The sequence below is a fragment of the Salvelinus alpinus genome, chromosome 31, assembly GCF_045679555.1.
Source record: "Salvelinus alpinus chromosome 31, SLU_Salpinus.1, whole genome shotgun sequence".
In the NCBI taxonomy this organism is placed as follows: Eukaryota; Metazoa; Chordata; class Actinopteri; order Salmoniformes; family Salmonidae; genus Salvelinus; species Salvelinus alpinus.
Window position 1 is genome coordinate 14,046,946 of NC_092116.1, and position 22,421 is coordinate 14,069,366.

General features: G+C 43.4%; 1 protein-coding gene and 1 long non-coding RNA gene across 2 annotated transcripts; one reads left to right on the forward strand and one right to left on the reverse strand.

The window, feature by feature from the left end:
- Nucleotides 1-2,900: 2,900 nt before the first annotated feature.
- LOC139561319 (uncharacterized) lies at nucleotides 2,901-5,730 on the forward strand. The gene is made up of 4 exons (XR_011672105.1): nucleotides 2,901-3,881; nucleotides 3,971-4,031; nucleotides 4,136-4,206; nucleotides 4,351-5,730. It is a non-coding gene; the product is annotated as an uncharacterized lncRNA (long non-coding RNA).
- An 8,652-nt stretch (nucleotides 5,731-14,382) lies between these two features.
- Nucleotides 14,383-16,886, reverse strand: LOC139561318 (odorant receptor 131-2-like). The gene is made up of 2 exons (XM_071378332.1): nucleotides 15,538-16,886; nucleotides 14,383-15,111 (listed from the first exon to the last, which is right to left on the reverse strand). Exons 1-2 carry the CDS (start codon nucleotides 16,578-16,580, stop codon nucleotides 15,051-15,053), a joined length of 1,104 nt encoding a protein of 367 aa, XP_071234433.1. The 5' UTR covers nucleotides 16,581-16,886; the 3' UTR covers nucleotides 14,383-15,050.
- Between the last annotated feature and the right edge of the window lie 5,535 nt (nucleotides 16,887-22,421).

The window sequence follows — 22,421 nt, forward strand, 5'->3', positions numbered from 1 at the left end:
CTGATCTTCTGTTCTCTGGAATTAGTCCACTGCACCACCAGGATGGAGCTAGCATGCCAGTTTTTTTTTTTTAAATCATACAAACCTTATGTTCTCCAGCAAGAAAATTAAATAATGTCGCTCAAACAGAAGGGGGAACTAACCACAACCAAAACTAAACAGTTGGAGTTTTAGGAGGGGTTCTGTAAGACACTCATGTGGGTGTCCACTGAAAGTTGACTAGCAACAACAATTTAGCAACAACAACTTGGACCTAAAAGACACCAGCCATAAGCGCCCACTACATTTGCCCAAGAACAGGCTAACTTAATTAAAACCCACACCAAACGTAAAGACAGAAAGCAAATCAAAAAGTGGAGCACAACAAAAACAGGGAAGCTCAGATAAAGGAGGGTTTGTCTAGAAATTAAATGGGGAGCTCCAACTAAAGGTGTTAACTCTCCACCTCGCTCAAGATAACCAGAGCACTGGACCAGCCACTCTTAAATATCACCTGGGCCAGCACAGGTGAAACACCTTCCCACTAACACAATGACAAACCAGCACACGTGTAACATATACTGACTAACGAGGTTTCACCAAATTGGTGCGCCCCACGTGCTAACAGTTCAGCCTCGAAATAGAAATGGAAAAACCAAAGCCTGTAACAATTTTATTCAAACAGACCCCATTTCAAAGGAAACAAGCATTCGTTAAGATTAGTGTGCGCTGCCCCACACACCTCAACACATTTAACAAGTTAGATGATCGATTTTTGTTGATGCTGAGAACGGGGGAATGGATATGTTTTCTGAACGTTACTAAAGTTTTCTTGTGGTTATTATGGAAAGTATTCTTAAAATCCTTGGAACATGAGGAAACCTATATGCTGAAGTCCTGAAATTCCCACAGGAGAACGTTGTTTCTTAACGTTCTCTGAACTATTTGAGAACATTCCCAATGTCCAACCTGTTAGAGAACGTTCCTAGAACATTACCAACATTTAAATTAAATGTAACCATGTTTCAACTTTTAAGAAACGTTCTGTTAATGTAATGAAATATCAAGAAAATTATGTGTTTTTGTCAAGTTTCTTTAATGTGCTGAGAATGTTCCAAAGCCAAGCAACTATCCTTCACCACTCCCAGAAAGTTGTGGGAAGGTTGTATGAAAAATAACCATAGGATAACCACACTCTCCAAGCTCTAAGAAACTATGGTTCTCCGAACAGTATGTGCTAGCTGGGTTGTCTCTAAGTATTCACACCCATCCATTGGACACCATTACAAAGTCTGACATTTTGTTTCACTATGTTTATGTGTGGTCTTCCTTATTCTGTGGAAGCCTTGCTGTCGGGACATGATCGTAAACAAGGGAAGTGGAAATGCTGTGTCAGAGTTGTGCTTTTTGAAATGTAGGGGGGAACCTGCTTAGTTTGCGTGTTTGCTCTGTCTCTGTTGACAGGAAGCAGCGTGGACAGTAACTTCCGAGTGCATTCAGATCATGGGAGGCATGGGCTTCATGAAGGTGAGATGTCTCAGAATGCAGTCTATTTGTTATTCAGTTCTGAGAACACTCATAGGTTCTTGGTGTGGTTGAGCGCTGCATGTCATGTTACAGAACAACCACCAGGCCCCATAGGCTGCATTTAGACAAGCAGCCCAATTCTGATATTATTTTCACTAATTGGTCTTTTTACCAATCAGATTGGCTTTAAAAAAAAGATTGGATGTGAAAAGATCGGATGTGCTTGGCCAATTAGTGGAAAAAATATCAGAATTCGGCTGCCTCTGTGAACGCAGCCTTTGACACACATAGACACACACGCACAGCAACCACACAGCTCAGAAACCTCATTCGTGTTGAAACGGCAGGCTGTTGTAAGGGGGTGGTGGAAACATTGTAGGGGTGTTAAGGAAAAGATAGCTGGAGGTGAGGGTAGAAACAAGACGACTCGCTGTGCTATAAATACACCAGACACAATGTAGGTCACTGTTTGTAAAGGTCCTGACTAAGATGTTTGTGGATCTTAACATTGTCAACAAAGGTGGTAATTTTGAGCATATTCCGTGTGCAGGTGGAATAGCCAATAAAATCTATGCACAAGACGTAAAAGATTACAATTGTACTCACTAACCCTGGTCCAGGAGAGCCCCAGGGTGGGCAGACTTTTGTTCCAGCCCAGCACTAATTCACACGATTCGACCAGGCCTAATCGATCATGTGTGTTAGTGCTGTGATGGAGCAAAAGCCTGCACACCATGTAGTTCCCCTGTACCACCGCAACTGGCAACTGCTGCAATTCGTCATTTATTACTTGTTGAGTTGTACTGTTACCACTAGTCTATGGAATACAGCATGTCAGGTAAGTATTACTGGAAGATATCGCTACCACACCATGGCCACTCTAACTTACATCTGGCCAATGTGTATGTGAGGGCGGTGGACTCTACAGTAGCTAGTCTCAACTGGTGGGTGGTCGCGGGAAGTTTTGAATGGGTTGGTTTGCGACCTAAGACGACCTGCTTTAATTTGGGTCACGATTGAAACCAGTTGAGAACCACTGCTTTACAGTATGTATAACCCAGTCTATTTTTAGAACAGAGATCATAGTTCTTCCACTGTGCACACTGTCTTCTCAGAGCGATACTGTCACATAACCTCCTCAATGCAAGCTGAGGCTCTGTTGCGTCATATAGCTAAGACTGACTACCAATACTATTCATGCGTGAAGCATCCAACTGGCCAAATGGTTCACTGTTCAATGGATAGTTTAGAAAGTAAAATGTCTAAATTGTTCAATTGAGCTTCACGCATGAATAGTATTGGTAGTCAGTCTTAGCTACATTTTCAGAGCCAACCTCCTCCTTAACTTGACATTTTGACATGTTCTGTTTGTGTGTGTGTTTGCTTGGATACAGGATTCCAGAGTCGAGCAAGTTCTAACGTCTAAGAATCTTCCGGATCTTCGAAGGGACCAATGTCATCATCTGGCTATTCGTGGCACGTATCGGTTTCCAAGTAACAGAGGTTCAATGGTTAATATGTAGAATACTAGGAAGCAAAGATTTGATAAGACATACGAGGCTACAATTCTCTGTTACTAATAATAATTCTGTGTAAGTGCTGATAATTACTCAGCAGTCTTTTATCAGAATGTAAAGTCACTAACTGTACTATTGTGAACAGGACGTGTTTTCTGTTTGATAGTGAGTGCACTGTTGTATTAACATTTCCTGTGCTGTGTAATAACATTTCCTGTGCTGTGTAATAGCACTTCCTGTATGGACTCTATTAAGTACAATAACTTCCTGTATGGACTGTATTAGCTGCAATAACTATTATAGCATTACTCCACCATTACAGAATTACACCACTATAGCATTAAGACGTGAATCTAGCTATACAAAAAAACAAAGTGTGTGTGTACAGAATGCTGGTAACCAGCTGAGGAGCCTATAGATGGCTCTGAAGAAACCACTGGGCAACACTGGGGCGCTGGCTGGAGAACTCACCAAGAGCTTGGTGACGCCTTCAGAATACGCAGTACACACACACACTTTATGAACACATCTCTCCTCTCTCTCTGTGTGTAGGAAGGCCGGTTTGGACACAGGGCTGACACTGCATGGAACTGTTCACCCAGAACTGGCCACCAGTGGAGAACTGGTGAATGTAATAGAGAGAGACATACTGGTCTGTCTGTCAGTATGGATGTAATGGATGTTTGTTTATATACCTGTATACTTGGTTGGTCTTTTATATCTGTTATATATCTTGCTCATTCTGCCTCCTTTATGGTTTCTCTCAGTCTGTATTCTGTAACAATTCCATCCATTGAGCAGTTTGGAGCCCTTGTTGAAGAGCTGCTCCTCAAACACAGGAAGAGGATCCTACTTTAGGTGAGTGAATGGTGGTGAATATGGTAGTTGTGTGATTGTATCAATTAAAACGATGTTTGATGGTATGACTAAGTTTGTCGTTGTTACAGATGAGCAGTTTGCGCTGAAGACTGTCGCTGACCTGTACGCCATGGTGGTCTTCCTGTCTAGGTATAAAGTAGTTCACTGATAAACACAATCTCTCTCTCTCACCCACCTACACCTACACGCTCACACAGACACATTCATCTTCACACTGTGTGTTTGGTTCCCAGGGCGTCCCGCTCCCTGAGTCAGGGTCATCTGTCGGCCCAGCATCAGAATTGTGAGACCTGGTGTAATGGAGGTGTGCAGGTGCAAGGTTCTGTCTGATTATAGATGAAGACAAGTATTCCAACTGCCTTTCTCCCCCATTATACTCATTTAACCTTTTCTCCCCCTTCTCTTCTCCTTCCCTATTTCTCTCATTTCTCTCCTCTCCTTCTGTCAGGCCGATGAGAGGATCATGCAAGTGTCTGCGCCCCAGCAACTCCAAGCAGATCTTCAAGAACCTGAGGGCCGTTTCTACAGCTGTGGTGGAGAATGGCAGGGTGGTCTCCCCTCCAGCTCAATGGGCTTCTAAATGCCCTCTCTCCTCCCTCCCTCTTCATTTATTTCTCTCCTCTCCTTCTATTTTTCTCCTTCTTTCCTCTTTATCAACTCTGCTCTTACCCGCTCTCTCCTCCTCCTCCTCTTTCCCTACCATTCTGAACTCTACCTCTCTGACCTATTTCTCCCACCTCTGCTCTTTGTCTTTTTAGTCAGTTATATTATCCTCCATATAGCGCCAACTCCTGAACATAACACCTGACTCCATCCTGAGAAATACACTGCTCAAAAAAATAAAGGGAACACTAAAATAACACATCCTAGATCTGAATGAATGAAATATTCTTATTAAATACTTTTTTCTTTACATAGTTGAATGTGCTGACAACAAAATCACACAAAAATTATCAATGGAAATCAAATTTATCAACCCATGGAGGTCTGGATTTGGAGTCACACTCAAAATTAAAGTGGAAAACCACACTACAGGCTGATCCAACTTTGATGTAATGTCCTTAAAACAAGTCAAAAGGAGGCTCAGTAGTGTGTGTGGCCTCCACGTGCCTGTATGACCTCCCTACAACGCCTGGGCATGCTCCTGATGAGGTGGCGGATGGTCTCCTGAGGGATCTCCTCCCAGACCTGGACTAAAGCATCAGCCAACTCCTGGACAGTGTGGTGCAACGTGGCGTTGGTGGATGGAGCGAGACATGATGTCCCAGATGTGCTCAATTGGATTCAGGTCTGGGGAACGGGCGGGCCAGTCCATAGCATCAATGCCTTCCTCTTGCAGGAACTGCTGACACACTCCAGCCACATGAGGTCTAGCATTGTCTTGCATAAGGAGGAACCCAGGGCCAACTGCACCAGCATTTGGTTTCACAAGGGGTCTGAGGATCTCATCTCGGTACCTAATGGCAGTCAGGCTACCTCTGGCGAGCACATGGAGGGCTGTGCGGCCCCCCAAAGAAATGCCACCCCACACCATGACTGACCCACCGCCAAACCGGTCATGCTGGAGGATGTTGCAGGCAGCAGAACGTTCTCCACGGCGTCTCCAGACTGTCACGTCTGTCACGTGCTCAGTGTGAACCTGCTTTCATCTGTGAAGAGCACAGGGCGCCAGTGGCGAATTTGCCAATCTTGGTGTTCTCTGGCAAATGCCAAACGTCCTGCACGGTGTTGGGCTGTAAGCACAACCCCCACCTGTGGACGTCGGGCCCTCATACCACCCTCATGGAGTCTGTTTCTGACCGTTTGAGCAGACACATGCACATTTGTGGCCTGCTGGAGGTCATTTTGCAGGGCTCTGGCAGTGCTCCTCCTGCTCCTCCTTGCACAAAGGCGGAGGTAGCGGTCCTGCTGCTGGGTTGTTGCCCTCCTACGGCCTCCTCCACGTCTCCTGATGTACTGGCCTGTCTCCTGGTAGCGCCTCCATGCTCTGGACACTACACTGACAGACACAGCAAACCTTCTTGCCACAGCTCGCATTGATGTGCCATCCTGGATGAGCTGCACTACCTGAGCCACTTGTGTGGGTTGTAGACTCCGTCTCATGCTACCACTAGAGTGAAAGCACCGCCAGCATTCAAAGTGACCAAAACATCAGCCAGGAAGCATAGGAACTGAGAAGTGGTCTGTGGTCACCACCTGCAGAACCACTCCTTTATTGGGGGTGTCTTGCTAATTGCCTATAATTTCCACCTGTTGTCTATACCATTTGCACAACAGCATGTGAAATTTATTGTCAATCAGTGTTGCTTCCTAAGTGGACAGTTTGATTTCACAGAAGTGTGATTGACTTGGAGTTACATTGTGTTGTTTAAGTGTTCCCTTTATTTTTTTTGAGCAGTGTATATACTTCTATTATTAACTGGTCGATGCAAAGACGGTACTGAATGTGTGTCTCGAATCGGAAATCCAATGCTGGAACTTGACCGCACTGAATGGTATGGGATTGAGGTTGGAGTTCTCAAATGCACTATGAATGTTAAAGCGCTTATGTACAGCGGCTTTGGAAAGCATTCAGACCCCTTGACTTTTTCCACATTTTGTTACGTTACAGCCTTATTCTAAAATGGATTAAATAAAACATTTGTCAGAGCAAAAGCCAAGCCATGCGGTCGAAGGAATTGTCCGTAGAGCACCGAGACAGGATTGTGTCGAGGCACAGATCTGGGGAAGGGTACCAAAAAAATGTATGCAGCATTGAAGGTCCCCAAATACACAGTGGCCTCCATCATTCTTAAATGGAATAAGTTTGGAACCACCAAGACTCTTCCTAGAGCTGGCCGCCCGGCCAAACTGAGCAATTGGGGGAGAAGGGTCTTGGTCACGGAGGTGAACAAGAACCCGATGGTCACTCTGACAGAGCTCTAGAGTTCCTCTATGGAGATGGGAGAACCTTCCAGAAGGACAACCATATCTGCAGCACCCCACCAATCAGGCCTTTATGGTAGAGTAACCAGACGGAAGCCACTCCACAGTAAAAGACACATGGCAGCCCGCTTGGAGTTTGCCAAAAGAGATCTAACAACTCTCAGACCATGAGAAACAAGATTCTCTGGTCTGATAAAACCAAGATTGAACACTTTGGCCTGAATACCAAGTGTCATGTCTGGAGGAATCATGGTGGTGGCAGCATCATGCTGTCGGGATGTTTTTCAGTGGCAGGGGCTGGGAGACTAGTCAGGATCGAGGCAAAGATGAACGGAGCAAAGTACAGAGAGATCCTTGATGAAAACCTGCTCCAGAGCCCTCAGGACCTCAGACTGGGGCGAAGGTACACCTTCCAACAGGAGAACGACCCTAAGCAAACAGCCAAGACAACGCAGGAGTGGCTTCGGAACAAGTCTCTGAATGTCCTTGAGTGGCCCAGCCAGAGCCCCGATTGAACATCTCTGGAGAGACCTGAAAATAGCTGTACAGCGACGCTCCCCATCCAACCTGACAGAGCTTGAGAGGATCTGCAGAGAAGAATGGGAGAAACTTTCCAAATACAGGTGTGCCAAGCTTGTAGCGTCATTCCCAAGGCTGTAATCGCTACCAAAGGTGCTTCAACAAAGTACTGAGTAAAGGGTCTGAATGTAAATGTAATATTTTTTTTACTTTAAAAAAATTATTATTAGCAAAAAATTCTGAAACCTGTTTTTTATGACAATTTTTTTTTTAAATCTAGAATTGGGCTGTAACCTAACAGAATGTAGAAAAAGTCAAGGGGTCTTAATACTTTCCGAATGCACTTTATGTAATGTCTTCAGGATTGTTCTATAGTATATCTGAATGTTCATTCTAGTATAACACTGCAAGCTAGTATGATCAGTTCTCCTCTTTTAATTTGATTTGTACCATGAATGCAACATAAATGCAATGTTGATAACATTTTGCATTCAGTTAGCTGAATGAGAGAATTTAACTAACTAGGAAGTCTGAGCGTTGGGCTAGTAACCGAAAGGTTGCTGGAACGAATCCCCGAGCTGACAAGGTAAAAATCTGTCGTCCTGCCCCTGACCAAGGCAGTTAACTCACTGTTCCGGGGCGCCGAAGACGTGGATGTCGATTATGGCAGCCCCCCGCAGCTCTCCGATTCAGAGGGGTTGGGTTAAATGCAGGAGACACATCTCAGTTGAATGCATTCAGATGTACAACTGACTAGGTATCCCCTTTTCCCTAACCCTTCAAACATTCATGCCCTTCCATGTCAATCTGTGGATTTTGTTTAGAATATATTAATGCATTGCTGGGCTTCTGGAGTGCCTTAAGAAAGTGGATGTGTTATCCCTCACCCATCTACACACAATAAGCCATAATGACAAAGTGAAAACATGTTTTAAGATATGTTTGCAAATTTATTGAAAATTAAATGCAAAAATATTGAATTTACATTTACATTTAAGTCATTTAGCAGACGCTCTTATCCAGAGCGACTTACAAATTGGTGCATTCACCTTATGATATCCAGTGGAACAACCACTTTACAATAGTGCATCTAACTCTTTTAAGGGGGAGGGGGGGGTTAGGAGGATTACTTTATCCTATCCTAGGTATTCCTTAAAGAGGTGGGGTTTCAGGTGTCTCCGGAAGGTGGTGATTGACTCCGCTGACCTGGCGTCGTGAGGGAGTTTGTTCCACCATTGGGGTGCCAGAGCAGCGAACAGTTTTGACTGGGCTGAGCGGGAACTGTACTTCCTCAGAGGTAGGGAGGCGAGCAGGCCAGAGGTGGATGAACGCAGTGCCCTTGTTTGGGTGTAGGGCCTGATCAGAGCCTGAAGGTACGGAGGTGCCGTTCCCCTCACAGCTCCGTAGGCAAGCACCATGGTCTTGTAGCGGATGCGAGCTTCAACTGGAAGCCAGTGGAGAGAGCGGAGGAGCGGGGTGACGTGAGAGAACTTGGGAAGGTTGAACACCAGACGGGCTGCGGCGTTCTGGATGAGTTGTAGGGGTTTAATGGCACAGGCAGGGAGCCCAGCCAACAGCGAGTTGCAGTAATCCAGACGGGAGATGACAAGTGCCTGGATTAGGACCTGCGCCGCTTCCTGTGTGAGGCAGGGTCGTACTCTGCGAATGTTGTAGAGCATGAACCTACAGGAACGGGTCACCGCCTTGATGTTAGTTGAGAACGACAGGGTGTTGTCCAGGATCATGCCAAGGTTCTTAGCGCTCTGGGAGGAGGACACAATGGAGTTGTCAACCGTGATGGCGAGATCATGGAACGGGCAGTCCTTCCCCGGGAGGAAGAGCAGCTCCGTCTTGCCGAGGTTCAGCTTGAGGTGGTGATCCGTCATCCACACTGATATGTCTGCCAGACATGCAGAGATGCGATTCGCCACCTGGTTATCAGAGGGGGGAAAGGAGAAGATTAATTGTGTGTCGTCTGCATAGCAATGATAGGAGAGGCCATGTGAGGATATGACAGAGCCAAGTGACTTGGTATATAGCGAGAATAGGAGAGGGCCTAGAACAGAGCCCTGGGGGACACCAGTGGTGAGAGCACGTGGTGCGGAGACAGATTCTCGCCACGCCACCTGGTAGGAGCGACCTGTCAGGTAGGACGCAATCCAAGCGTGGGCCGCGCCGGAGATGCCCAGCTCGGAGAGGGTGGAGAGGAGGATCTGATGGTTCACAGTATCAAAGGCAGCCGATAGGTCTAGAAGGATGAGAGCAGAGGAGAGAGAGTTAGCTTTAGCAGTGCGGAGCGCCTCCGTGACACAGAGAAGAGCAGTCTCAGTTGAATGACTAGTCTTGAAACCTGACTGATTTGGATCAAGAAGGTCATTCTGAGAGAGATAGCAGGAGAGCTGGCCAAGGACGGCACGTTCAAGAGTTTTGGAGAGAAAAGAAAGAAGGGATACTGGTCTGTAGTTGTTGACATCGGAGGGATCGAGTGTAGGTTTTTTCAGAAGGGGTGCAACTCTCGCTCTCTTGAAGACGGAAGGGACGTAGCCAGCGGTCAAGGATGAGTTGATGAGCGAGGTGAGGTAAGGGAGAAGGTCTCCGGAAATGGTCTGGAGAAGAGAGGAGGGGATAGGGTCAAGCGGGCAGGTTGTTGGGCGGCCGGCCGTCACAAGACGCGAGATTTCATCTGGAGAGAGAGGGGAGAAAGAGGTCAAAGCACAGGGTAGGGCAGTGTGAGCAGAACCAGCGGTGTCGTTTGACTTAGCAAACGAGGATCGGATGTCGTCGACCTTCTTTTCAAAATGGTTGACGAAGTCATCCGCAGAGAGGGAGGAGGGGGGAGGAGGGGGAGGAGGATTCAGGAGGGAGGAGAAGGTGGCAAAGAGCTTCCTAGGGTTAGAGGCAGATGCTTGGAATTTAGAGTGGTAGAAAGTGGCTTTAGCAGCAGAGACAGAAGAGGAGAATGTAGAGAGGAGGGAGTGAAAGGATGCCAGGTCCGCAGGGAGGCGAGTTTTCCTCCTTTTCCGCTCGGCTGCCCGGAGCCCTGTTCTGTTTACATAAGTATTCACACCCCTGAGACAATACATGTTAGAATAATCTTTGGCAGAGATTACAGCTGTGAGTCTTTCTGGCTAAGTCTCTAAAAGCTTTGCACACCTGGATTGTACAATATTTGCACATTATTAAAATTCTTAAATCTCTGTCATGTTGGTTGTTGATCATTGCTAGACAGCCATTTTCAAGTCTTGCCATAGATTTTAAAGCCGATTTAAGTCATGCTGTAGGCCACAGGAACATTCAATGTCGTCTTGGTAAGAAACTCCAGTGTATATTTGGCCTTGGGTTTTAGGTTATTGTTCTGCTGAAAGGTGAATTTGTCTCCCAGTGTCTGCTGGAAAGCAGACTGAACTAGGTTTTCCTCCAGGATTTTGCATATGATTAGCTCTATTCTGTTTGTTTTTTTCATCCTAAAAACTCCCTAGTCCTTGCAGATGACCCATAACATGACGCAGCCACCACCATGCTTGAAAATATGAAGTGGTGTTCAGTGATGTTGGATTTGCCCCAAACATGACATTTTGTATCAAGGACATAAAGTTCATTTCTTTGCCATATTTCTTGCAGTTTTACTTTAGTGCCTTATTGCAAACATGTCCTGGAATATTTGTTGTTCTTTACAGGCTTCCTTCTTTTCACTCTGTCATTTAGGTTAGTATTATGGAGTAACTACAATGTTGTTGATCCATTCTCAGTTTTCTCCAATCACATCCATTAAAATCTGTAACTGTTTGAAAGTCACCACTGGCCTCATGGTGAAATGCCTAAGCGGTTTCCTTCCTCTCCGGCAGCTAAGTTAGGAAGGACACCTGTATCTTTGTAGCGACTGGGTATATTGATACACCATCCAAAGTGTAATTAATAACTTCACCATGCTCAAAGGGATATTCAATGTCTGCTTTTTTATTTTTACCCATCTACCAATAGGTGCCCTACTTTGCGAGGCATTGGAAACCTCCCTGGTCTTTGAGGTTGAATCTGTGTTTGAAATTCACTGCTCGACTGAGGGACCTTACAGATAATTGTATGTGTGGGGTACAGAGATGAGGTAGTCATTAACAAATCATGTTAAACACCATTATTGCACACAGAGCGCGTCCATGCAACTTAGTATCTGACTTGTTAAGCACATTTTTACTCCTGAACTTATTTAGGCTTGCCATAACAGTGGTTGAATACTTGTTGACTTGAGCCATTTCAGTTTTTAATTATAATATGTGTAAAAATGTCTAAAAACATAATTCCACTCTGACATTATGGGGTATTGTGTGTATGCCAGTGACACAAAGTTTAATTTTAATCAATTTTAAATTCAGGCTGTAAAACAACAAAATGTGGAAAAGTCAAGGAATGTGAATACATTCTGAAGGGACTATGCATGCACCTTCATAATATTTTGTATGATTGGTTAGGCCTGCTTAGTTTCAGTCCATATTAATTCATACAGTACATACAACAAACTTTTAATATTAGGTGTCGAAATATTTGGCTTAGAAACGTATTAACAAAATGCTGTTCAGCAGCACTTCGTGACTTGATTTAGAAAAATGTGGTGTTACTATAATTATTTTACAACTACTGTGACTAACAATTTTCTCAGCTAAAAGTAATAGCAGGTTCATTAACTGTACTAGGGTCAACATAGTTTCTGCTGCCCTAGCAGGATTGTGAACACATGGTTCTTATTTGCTATGTTCTGAATGTCTGCTAGCCTTACAGTGCTCCTTTCAATGTTGTTTTTAAAGATTGCTAGCCATAAGCAATATTTAGTTATGCTACCAGGGGCATTATTAAGTGAAGATAATAGTTTTAATTGACTCTCATTGGAGAATTGTCAGGTAATAGTGAGTGTTCTTTAAACCACACCCACCCCACGCACATATTTGGCCAGTGCCTGTTCTCACAGGACTGTAGATGCCTCTAATGTTCAAGGATTTTTGAAGTAAATGTCTTGTCTTGTCTGTCTGTCTGCACCAGAATGTTGCAGACATTGTCCCGCTGGCTTATTGTCTCGAAGCTTGGCCAGTGCAGCGTACCATAGGGTTTAGAGGAGAATAGTGTGATGTGTTGAGAAAATAAATAAAATGTCTAACTGAAAAACATCAATTTTGTCACTTGAACTTCCCTTATTAAGGTCGATGTCCGCGCCGCTGCATAAATCGAATTACCATAATAAAAAATCCCCATAATCTAAGATAGAGAGATTGGATGCGTCTCAATCCACCACAACCGCCTATGTAACACTTCTGTTTCTGTGGTGGAAGGTGACAGAGCTAGAGCTGTGTTTGTCAGACCATGAGACATCTGAAAATCGGCTGATCTGACAACTTCTTTCTGTAGCGTAGGAACAGTTTGGGCTACACACTAATCTGATTGTGTAAAGGTGAGACTCTCACTAACACGTACATGGTTGTTTTGCTCTAGGATACCCAAAGGCCTCACAAGACTTGTGTGAAAGTCCCCCGGTATGTTGAATTTTTTTTGGGAAGTATATGGAGTGGTGTTTAGTGGCAAACATAAGGGGTTTTAAATACTTGAAAAAAAAAGCTTCCTGGTCTTATATCTCTCAGATATAGGAAAGACACTTCAGAACAAACTTCCTTTAGATTTATTTTTGGGACTATCTGTTGTTCCATGTTGTGAATCTGTTTTTGAATGCATTTGTATGGGCTAATAGCAGTAAGGCCCAAAAATATTTTTTATCAAAAGATTATGTATAGATTTTTTTGATACTTCAAAGTGTCTTAAAATTCAAAATCCAATAGCAAAACAATCCCATATAGCCTAGTAGTACCCCCCCCCATCACTCATAAAAGTCTAATTCTGTTTATTTGAGAGGCAGGCCAGGTACACAAACCTATATTAATCCTTTTAGTTTTACTTTATAACATCCTCCTTTACCGAACATAACCAGGCATTTACAGGAATGAGTTAAGGTGATGTGTGAACACTGATTGTGTGTAGATAACAAACATTAACCCCTTCCTTATTAACGGATGTGCACTGCAAACCACAATGGATTGTATGAGAGAACCGTTAGCGCCAAGTCTGTCAGACACAAACTGAAGTGAAGCGAGTTTGACCACAGAGCTGCTACTCTTGTAATAAATAATGTGGAAATTGAGCAAGTTGAGATGACTAAACTGCTTGGAGTAACCCTAGAGTGAAAACTGTCATGGTCAAAACATATTGATGCAGTAGTAGCTAAGACAGAGAGAAATCTGTCTATAATAAAGCGATGCTCTGCCTTCTTAACATTATCAACAAGGCAGGTCCTACAGGCCCTAGTTTTGTCGCACCTTGACTACTGTTCAGTCGTGTGGTCAGGTGCCACAAAAAAGGACTTAGGAAAATTGCAATTGGCTCAGAACAGGGCAGCACGGCTGGCCCTTGGATGTACACAGAGAGCTAATATTAATAATATGCATGTCAATCTCTCCTGGCTGAAAGTAGAGGAGAGATTGACTTCATCACTACTTTTATTTATGAGAGGTATTGACATGTTGAATACACCAAGCTGTCTGACTAAACTACTCGCACACAGCTCGGACACCCATGCATACCCCACAAGACATGCCACAAGAGGCACACAGTTCTACATAGAGCCATGACTACATGGAACTCTATTCCACATCAAGTAACTGACACAAGCAGTAAAATTTGATTTAAAAAAACACCTTATGGAACAGCGAGGACTGTGAAGCAACACAAACATTGGCACAGACACATGCATACACACACACATGATAACATACGCACTATACATACACATGGATTTAGTACTGTAGATATGTGGTAGTGGTGGAGTAGGGGCCTGAGGGCACACAGTGTGTTGTGAAATCTGTGAATGTATTGTAATGCTTTTAAAATTGTATAAACTTCCTTAATTTTGCTGGACCCCAGGAAGAGTAGCTGCTGCTGCTTTGGCAGCAGCTAATGGGGATTCATAATAAATACAAATACTGCTCCAGATCACATGCTGTTCACAGTTTCAGTTCTTTTATTACAGAGAATCTGCCACTGAGGTTCACATGGCGATGAAGATGGGCAATAATGTTCAATCTGGCTCTTGTTTGAATGAATCGGGATCTTTTCATCTCAAATAAAAGATATTGTCTTGACTTTATCTCACACAAAAAAGAAGACATTGCTGCTTCAGTTATCATTAATGAATCAACTCTTTCATAGTAGGTTATATTGCACAATGCACATGCAGTCAATCCTGATGCTCAGGTGGTCTTGTACTGTAATACAAGGCAAATCCCTGCTGGAATCCTCTCTGACACTGTACAGTCAACACATTACAGGTTGTCTGAGGCTGGTCTGTCCATAGTGATGCCCAAGCCTATAAAGTCACTACACCCTGGGTAGAACAGAAGCACTTTCACAGCTTTGTACAGATGCTGGATAACCAAGTACTGTATGAATGTTCATCAGCAAAAAAATGGATACTCGTCTCAAATGTTTATAGTGAGAGTGACACCTTTCGTCTGGTTGCTATGTCCCCCATCCACCGCTGTCTCCATGACATCTGAAAGGCAGTATCAGTCCGGTACAACATGTCTTCAGCCCAGTCTATGGAGCACAGGAAAAGTACTCGTGGGTAGTGAAGTTACGGGAGCGGTGGCTACTTAGCTCTCATCATTCCCCTCAAACGGGGGTCTGTGGGGGCTCCAGTGAGATGAGTGTCTGGAACGTCAGTCTTCTTTCACTGGGGAAATAAGAAAAATATTCAAAGTCTGAGTAAATAAAAGGTGTCCGAAGCCATGTGATGTTTGTTACAAAACATTGTTTCATTTCCAATGTGGTAAGAATAGCTTGTCTGTAGTCTCACATCCCACATGATCTAAAACTGATGTCCAAAAAAGGAAGAAGGCAAAACAGCGAATGACAACTATCAACTTTCTTAACTTTGTCAGAGAATATACAGTATAAAATAATAGATATGGTTTTGGTAATAATCCCTGCTATTTCTGGCTGGTCTACATCCGTGAGTATTTACTCATCACATATTGTCTTTCAGTATGTATCCATTCATCATTCTCCATGCCACTGGGGTCACCTAATGAGTGTGCATAAAGTATATAACACTTGTTGGCATGTACAGTATCTTAGCCACAAATATTTGATCACATACCTTGGCTGGGAATGCAGACAAGGCGTTATGGCACGCCAGGTCCACTCCAGGGCCCGGTTGCTCAAAAGCATCTTAAGGCTAAATTCATCGTTAGAACCTAGGCTTTTGGGCTCTATTATGAAATTAGCCTTAAGATTCTTTTGGGAAACCGGGCCCAGGACGCTCTTCAGGTGGCGGGAACAACAAGGGAATCGGCGTTGCACCTGCTCCAAGAGTTCCTCTTTGCGCAAACCGTAGACGATTGGTGCGACGCACTGCGCCAAGCTAAAGAAGGCGAAACTAACCACCGCAGACAGTTCTTTGGTCCCCGGCTGAATGTGTCCTTGTTTCTGGAGAACTGTTAGCACAAAGTTCATGAAGTTGGGGAGGATGTATACGGCGAGTTGAGTACCGTGCAGGGCGAGGGTCTTGCATCCGACCATGTTGCGTCGATTCATCACTCCCAACCGTCGCCCCTCAAACAGTATCCTTACATAACTGTACAGAATGAGCGCCGTGCACACAGATATCAACAATATTTTTTCCAGGCCACCTTTCTTCAGCTGTTCCCTTCCACATTCCACATTTGTATCACTGCCGAGCATCTCTGTCTTGGAGAGCAGAGTTAGGGGGATAACCAGTGCGAGTCCCCATGTCAGTAGCCCAACTAGCCAAGGCCATTGCCAGACAGAACTGTACCACAGAGGATGACAGACAGCAAAATAACGGTCCAGCGACATAGCAGTGAGAGTCAGAAGGATATTGGACGCGCTGGTGATTAGGACGGTTATCATGGCCACACATATGGATGCCACTGGCTTGGCGTCGAAGTAGATCTGGAGGTAGAAAACAGAACACATTCCGAAGTACACCAGAGCGGACACCAACAGGTGAAAAACCAACACAAAGCGCGCATGGCCCCGAAGTCGATCCTCGCGCACTATAGTCCAGTTAATGATGATGTTGAAGAATGCCAATGTTATGAAGGCGATGGTCGACGCACAAACCCGTACATAGGTGTAGTCCTTTCCACCCGTTTCTCCAGTCCCGTTATACATCGACATTATTCCTTGATGCTGTATTTAGGGTATTTGAGTTGTTTCTTCATTGCTTCTGCCTTCTTATAGTATCCCCAGACGCTTAACAATTGAGTGGTCATCTAGGCTACTCAATCAGAGTACATCGAAGACATTCACTGCAATGCAATGTCTGTGTATGAGAAACCCCTCTCTTCTTTTCTATCCCTCTCTCTTTCTATCTCTCTCGCTGTCTCTGGCTGCCTGTCTGTCTTCCAACCCCAAAAGCGCACCAGTATGCACAGTGCGCAATCGCCACATTCACAAAGGGAAGTACGTTTCCATTTTCAACTGAATACTATAGGCTGCTTTTGAGATATATACTGTATCTAAAATAATCAAACATCATGCTAAACAATAACATTTTCCATCAACACGCGCTGCTCTGATACAGGACAGGCATATTACTCTGAGAAGTATAGCCTCATTTATGTAACCACATCCAGTAAATCATTTACTTGATTAATAAACGTCAAAATATCCTAATATAATAAAATCGATATAATCACTTTGTAATCTAATTTAGAATTAGAACCACCAGGGGTCACATTTATAAATGTCACGTATGCACAAAATATGCCCCAAAACATGGGTGCGCCAGTTTTCATTCAAAAGTTGGTATTTATAAAAACTTTACTTGAGAATGTGCTTATCCTCCCGTAAACTTTAGACCATCCACGCCTACTGCTCCTCCCCCTCAGGAATCACTTGATTCATTCTCCAGGATCATCTTGTACTGGACAGACGCCTGGCGATACTTCTCTCTCTCTCCCTCTTCCCTCCCTCTCCATCGCTCTCCCCCTCTCACTCTCTCTTTCTCCCACTCCCACACACACAAAATCCTGTTATACTGCACCGCTACTTGAAGCTACTTCCCTTCACACAAAGACACACACACACACCTTGAAGTACTGCGTTCCCTTCTCCGTGATGATGATGCCCTGGTCTAGTTTTTCTGCAGATTTCGTCTCCCATGATTACGGGGCATGGGGAAGAACAAAAAACAGTAAAACAGCAAATCACCTCTCAGAACACCAGACGCATCTAGGGAACGTTCAGTAGGCAAACAGGAAATGTAATGAACAAAAGGCCTAAAGCATGTTTCTGGACATGACACTGGTACATATGGCTAAACGCTGAGGGGTCAGAGGTGGGGGGTTATACCTTCTGGAAGGTATACATTTGTGCTGCAAAGTAGCTCCAGTAGGAATACTGTACTTGAAACTGCCTGTGTTTCCATAGCCATACCTATACACATCACAGTTAGATATCTATACCTATACACATCACAGTTAGATATCTATACCTATTCACACCCCAATTAGATATCTATACCTATTCACACAACAATTAGATATCTATACCTACACACACCACAATTAGATATCTATACCTATTCACACCACAATTAGATATCTATACCTATTCACACACCCCAATTCGATATCTATGCCTATTTACACAACAATTAGATATCCATACCTATTCACACCATAATTAGATATATATACCTATTCACACAACAATTAGATATCTATACCTATACCCATCACAATTAGATATCCATACCTATTCACACCACAATTACATATCCATACTTATTCACACACAAATTAGATATCCATACCTATTCACACATCACAATTATGGATATTTAATTGTGATGTGAATAGGTATGGGTATCTAATTGTGATGTGTGAATATACTGATATAAGTAGAATCCCGGCAGCTTTGAGAGAAAAAAAAAACTTTATATCGGAGCTGTCTCGAGATGGCTATGCATATTCATGTCATGGCGTCTCCCTCCATTGTGTTACAGGCGTTGCTGTCAACAACCCTCATCGAATATTCAAAAAAAGATTACAATAATGAGATGTATCCACCAATCCAAAGAGGGGATAGAGGGGAGCTAGACAACCCACCGTGCCGCTTTGTGGACAACGACTCCCATTGTTAGGGCAGAGAGACATGTATCTTGTCAGTATATTCATAATGTTTGGTGGCATCGATCACCCCTCTTAGAGAGGTATGTGTCATTTTGTGGATGCAAGGAAGTCTCCAGTCAGGGAAAGCCACTGCATAGAGAGAACAAGGAGCAGAAGAATAACCAGCTGGACGGATTCCGTAGTAATTAGCATTTTGCCTGTATATTTCATAATAATAGTTAAAAAAAAAAAATCTAACAGGCTTATATGTTGTTTTGGACTGTTGTTTAAGACATTTGCTACGATTAAACTCAGCTGTTATTGTTGTAAACAATTATTTCTGATGTAGCAGTCGAGCTAGCTAACCATCATAATGGGTTTGGTTAGCTAGCCAATGTAGCTAGCTAGTGTCGTCATCCAGATAAGCATCTGAATTACAACTATTTTGAGTGTAATTCAGTTGATTGGTGACAATGGTATGAACATATATTCAGTATTATACGAGCATTACAGCATGATTGTAATCCAAAATAAATGTGGAATGGCATGTCTATTTAGACTTCGTCTGGGCTTGCTAATTGCTATCGTTAGCCAGTGGATGCTGGGAGTTGCAATGCAGTCTGGGAGTTGTAGTATAACCGGTTACTCTCTCTCTGGCTTTTTCTCCGTCTTTCTCTTTTGCTCTCAATTTCAATTTAAGGGACTTTATTGGCATGGGAAACATGTTTACATTGCCAATGCAAGTGAAATGAACAATACAAATGAACAGTAAATATTACTACAAAAGTTCCAAAGGAATAGAGATATTTCAAATGTCATATTATGTCTATATACAGTGTTGTAACGATGTGCAAATAGTAGAAAAGGGAAAATAAACAAACAAAAATATGGATTGTATTTACAATGGTGTTTGTTCTTCACTGGTTGCCCTTTTTTTGTGGCAACAGGTCACAAGTCTTGCTGCTGTGATATTTACATTGTGGTATTTCACCCAATAGATATGGGAGTTTATTAAAATTGGATTTGTTGGATTTGTTTTTTAATTCTTTGTGGGCCTGTGTAATCTGAGGGAAGTATGTGTCTATAATATGGTCATACAATTGGCAGGAGATTAGGAAGTGCAGCTCAGGTTCCACATTAATTTTGTGGGCAGAGTGCACATAGCCTGTCTTCTCTTGAGAGATGGGTCTGCCTCCTGCGGCCTTTCTCAATAGCAAGGCTATTGGTTGGGTCTAACTGTATTGCTGTCGTGGGGCTCTGTGGGGTCTGTTTGTGTTTGTGAATAGTGTCCCAGGACTAGCTTGCTTAGGGGACTCTTCTCCAGGTTCATCTCTCTGTAGGTGATGGCTTTGTTATGGAAGGTTTGGGAATCACTTCCTTTTAGGTAGTTGTAGAATTTTACGGCTCTTTTCTGGATTTTGATCATTAGTGGATATCGGCCTAATTCTGCTCCGCATGCATTATTTGGTATTTTATGTTGTACACTGAGAATATTTTTGTTGAATTCTGCATGCAGAGTCTCAATTTGGTGTTTGTCCCACTTTGTGAATTCTTGGTTGGTGAGTGGACCCCAGACCTCACAATCGTAAAGGACAATGTGTTCTATAACTGATTCAAGTATTTTTAGCTGGATCCTAATTGGTATGTAGAATTTTATGTTCCTTTTGATGGCATAGAAGGCCCTTCTTGTCTGTCGTTCTGCCCCTGAACAAGGCAGTTAACCCACTGTTCCTAGGCCGTCATTGTAAATAAGGATTTGTTCTTAACTGACTTGCGTAGTCAAATAAAGGTTAAATTAAAAAAAAATTGTGCCTTGTCTCTCAGATTGTTCACAGCTTTGTGGAAGGTACCTGTGGCGCTGATGTTGAGGCCGAGGTGCTCAAGGGCAACGGTGTCTAGATGGAATTGGTATTTGTGGTCCTGGCAATTGGACCATTTTTGGAACACCATTATTTTTGTCTTACTGAGATTTACTGTCAGGGCCCAGGTCTGACAGAATCTGTGCAGAAGATCTCTCTCTCTCTCTCTCTGTTCCGCTCTCTGGCTGTCTGTCTCTCTGGATGTCTGTCTCTCCCTCTCTCTGGCTGTCTGTCTCTCTGGATGTCTGTCTCTCTCTCTCTGGATGTCTGTCTCTCTGGATGTCTCTCTCTCTCTCTCTCTGTCTCTCTCTCGCTCTCAATTCAATTCAATTTTCTTTATTGGCATGACGTAGCAATGTACATATTGCCAAAGCTTACTTTGGAGATTAAGTGATACATTTACAATATGAACATAATTAAAATAATACCAATCAAGATTGTCAACGGGACAGTCAGTAACAACAATAATCAAGGCTAAAAAATAACCATACAATAACAATGGCATAGAGGACACAGGTTGGTTGGTCTGTCAGACACTGTCCCTCATTTTATGGCAGGCAGCAATGTAGTGCGCTGCCAACCCACAGCTCTCTGCGTCCTCCCCAAACAGGACGGGTAGCCTATTCTCATCAGGGAGGCATTTGAAACCCTGAATAACTGTTTCAAATTTGGGGAAATGGTACTCTCTAATTGTTTTATATTTTTTACATTTTGTCAGGAAATGCAGCTCTGTCTCAGATTCTACTGTGGTGCAGTGGTTGCACAGCCTTTCCTCTACAGGGAGCCAGGTTTTCCTGTGTCTACCCTTCTCAATGACAAGGCTGTGCTCACTAAGCCTGTACTTTGACAATATTTTTCTAAAGGTTTGATCAGTAAGCATGGTCAAATAGTTAGCCACGGTGTACTGTCGATTTAGGGCCAGATAGTACTGCATTTTGTTTTGTGCTTGTGTTTCCCAATAGGTAATGTAGTTTTGTTTTGACTGTGTTGTGATTTGGGTTATTCTGATTGATTGGATGTTCTGTTCCTGAGGCTTCAGTGTGTTAGTAGAACAGGTTTGCAAATTCAGCCCCAGGACCAGCTGGATGAGGGGACTCTTATTTTTGCTTAGCTCTTGGCATTGCAGGGCTTGGTAAGGATATGAGGGCTCACTGTATTTTAGATGTTTCCAAAACTTAATTGCTATTTTTTTTAGTTATTATTATGAGTGGATATTGGCTTAATTCTGCCCTGCATGCATTGTTTGTAGTTTTTCTCTGGACATATAGGAGAATCTTACAGAACTCTGCATGCAGGGTTTCAATGGGGGGTTTGTTCCATTGGGTGAAATCTTGTTTTGCAAGTGGACCCCACACCTCACTGCCAGGAAATGCAATTGGTTCAATGACACATTCAATTAGTTTTAGCCACATGTCAATAGGCATTTCATTTTGAATTCATTTTTTTAATGGCGTAGAATGCCCTGCGTGCTTTCCCTCTCAGTTCCTTCACTGCCTCATATACTGTAGGTGTCCAGTTGAGCTTGTTTTTAAACGTAAGTAATTGTAGTGTGTGCAGTACTCTATATATTTTGTACCAACTGAGAACTTTGGTTTAACTCCCTGAGATCTGGATCTTCTCTAGAAAATCATAATTTTTTATATTTTTGGTCTTTACTGCCAGGGACCAGGTCTGGCAGTACTGCTCTAGCAGGTACAGGCTCTGCTGTAGGCCATGTGCTGTGGGTGACAACAGGTACAAGTCATCTGTGAAGAGCAGGCATTAAACCTCTGAATTGTGGAGACTAACACCAGGAGCTGAGGATTTTTCTAGAATAGTGCCCAATTTGTTGATATAAATACACCCCTTCAAATGAGTGGATTTGGATATTTCAGCCACACCCGTTGCTGACCTGTGTATAAAATCCAGCACACAGCCATGCAATCTCCATACACAAACATTAGCTGTAGAATGGCCTTACTGAAAAGCTCAGTGACTTTCAACGTGGCACCGTCATAGGATGCCACCTTTCAAACAAGTCAGTTCGTCAGATTTCTGCCCTGCTA

Coding starts and splice junctions, on each gene's coding strand:
- LOC139561318 (XM_071378332.1), bottom strand. CDS start 16,580: ATGTCGATGTATAACGGGACTGGAGAAACGGGTGGAAAGGACTACACC. Junction 15,112..15,537: donor TGTCTGCATTCCCAGCCAAG/GTATGTGATCAA, acceptor TTATTTCCCCAG/TGAAAGAAGACTGACGTTCC.